Below are 2,500 nucleotides of genomic sequence, written 5' to 3'. Positions count from 1 at the left end.
TGCACACTTACACACTGTTTCATAAGTGCAGACTGTATTACTGATGAACTCTAACATCCATTGTCCTTCCCTTTTCTCTATTTTACAGCAAGATCTGCCAACGCTCGCACGAGGAGGACAGAAAGAGAACCGTCTGCCATCACCAGTCCCAGTAAGTAGACTGCACCCTAAATAGATCCTTATCCCTTCCACATTCAGGCATTTCCCGTCACTGGCCATACTCTTTGGTATTGCAGTCAGTGTCGTTGACCTTCAGTGGGAGGGCACTGTAACACGGAGAACAGGTACTGTTTCCTGCCAGCAAGTCAACAGCAGATAAGACAGGGACACGTAGATAAAGACAGAGACAGACAGACAGGCAGGTGTCCTCAGGAAGAATTGAGAAGTATCAGTGGTTTGTGTCTGTCTGAACACGCACACACTCCCGTCTGTGTGTACATGTGCCTACAAGGTGTGAATGTGTGCAGGAGCTCAGCCAGCCGGGTGGAAGCGTACACGCTGCAGCTGTGGCACACATCTGTGAGATAGAAGTTGAAGGTGAAATTGAAAAGATGTTCTAGCCGTTGATGTGGACGGGAAGTAAGCAAGTCCATCATCGTCCCTGAGGTCTATGGAGCATCCAGCCTGTCTCCTGAGATCTGAGCACAACACAGGCAGAACCCTTATCTGTTCTCTGCCTGTGTAAAATGTGTGTTATATGCATGTGTGTGTGTGTGAGTATGTGTAGTGTGATGTGTAGTTGCTAGAGTGAAGTAACAACACAGTGTTGGCATGAGAGGCTGAGGCATCCTCTCTCAGTGGGAAGAGCAAACGCCTTCTGCAGCATCAGCACAAAGGGGGGCGGGTGGGACCAGAGCGCGCACACACACAAGCGCGTGCACACACACAGCAGACGTTTGCAGAGACGAACACAGATTACAGTGTGTGTGTATGAGGGGCCTCGTCTCGTATGAGATATGAACTCATCCCACAGGAATCTGACAGGAGATGACACAGGAAAACTCAACAGCCATACAAACACATTCTGACATGCTAGGAGGGTGTGTGTGTGCGTGTGTGTGTGTGTGTGTGTCCGCTTACCCCTTGTCTGTCTGCCACTCTGCTTTACTGTCACACTGCAGTTCAAGGAGTCTAAAATTAACTTGAGCTGAACACACACACACACACACACACATACATAGATGCTGATGTGGATAAGCACACACACACACACACACACACACAGGTCACTGGGAAGTGCTTCAGGCTGAGGATAAGGCTCTGCTTGTCAGCAGACCTCCCTGATGTCGGTGCAGCCGCCACAGGGTGTGTACGTGCGTGTGTGTGTTTGTGCTTGTGTTTATGCGTTTGTGTGTGTGCATACGTGTGTGTACTGGCATGTAGAGGGAGATGCCCCACACAAAGCATCTGCCAACAGGGCAAATTTACAAGCAGGCATGCAGCCTAATACTTTTGCTGTAACCTCATCCCTGTATCTCTCTCTCTCTCTCTCTCTCTCTCTCTCTCTCTCTCTCTCTCTCTCTCTATCTCCCACACACACACTCTGTTCAACACTGGACCTATTGTTGATCTACGTATATGGTTTATACCATCAGAGTATTTCATACATAGATTACACCAAACACACACACACGGGGGGTGGGAGAGAGAGAGAGAGAGAGAGGGAGAGAGAGAGAGAGAGAGAGAGAGAGAGAGAGACACAGAGAGAGAGAGAGAGAGAGAGAGAGAGACAGAGACAGAGAGAGAGAGAGAGAGAGAGAGAGAGAGAGAGAGAGAGAGAGAGAGAGAGAGAGAGAGAGAATGTCATTCAGGTGTTTTAACATTCCTGGATCAGATTTAAATCTAACCTTATTGTCCTTTCATGTCTCAGGTACAAGCAAAGAAATGCAGAAGTGAAATCTGAGAACACAGCACAGCATCATGAGTGTTACATCACTGTGGGACCATCAGCACTCCCCTGCCTCTCTCTGTGTGTGTGTGTGTGTCTCACCTGTTTCGCCTGGACCCCTAGTTAACCTCTAATTGCTTTGAACGTGTGTGTGTGTGTGTGTGTGTCTTGGTATGTGTGTAAACCTGATCAGGACTTCAGAGAACTTTACTATTTTAGTCTTTAAGGGACACCAACATACAAAGACACGAGAGAAACCTCAGACATATACACACACACTAAATGCACACGCGCACAACAACACACAGGTCAACAGCCTGTGCGCGAGGTCAGCCGAGTGGTGTGTGTGTTGCACAAGACAGCAGACTGACATGTCTGGGTGTGTTTGATGTCTCTATCAGAGCTCAGACGCTCGCCATGTTCACCTCTGACCCCGCCACCCTCCCTCCGGTGCGATGTGAGAGACGTGCCAAAGGTCAGAGGGCGTCTGAGTTTCCTGAACAGAGACAAGGGGTCGAGCCCTGCACATCTCTGAGCGACGGCTGGGGTTTCACTCACTTTCACAACACACACACGCTGGTTCTCTCTGTTGTCTCTGTCTCTCACACACAG

The 2,500-nt window shown here is 49.1% G+C and overlaps 1 protein-coding gene across 1 annotated transcript in view; it reads left to right on the top strand.

Moving 5' to 3' along the window:
• septin9a (septin 9a) overlaps positions 1-2,500 on the top strand; it is a 52,793-nt gene that overhangs the window by 7,082 nt on the left and 43,211 nt on the right. Inside the window, exon 2 of the mRNA XM_076138786.1 lies at positions 89-151. Within this exon, the coding sequence (XP_075994901.1) occupies positions 89-151 (63 nt within the window). The remainder of the gene's footprint in view (positions 1-88; positions 152-2,500) is intronic.

This window comes from Genypterus blacodes, unplaced genomic scaffold (assembly GCF_046128005.1).
Source record: "Genypterus blacodes isolate CSIRO-AG114 ecotype Tasmania unplaced genomic scaffold, CSIRO-AGI_Gbla_v1 ptg000401l_1, whole genome shotgun sequence".
NCBI lineage: Eukaryota > Metazoa > Chordata > Actinopteri > Ophidiiformes > Ophidiidae > Genypterus > Genypterus blacodes.
This window is presented reverse-complemented; position numbering and strand designations above follow the sequence as displayed.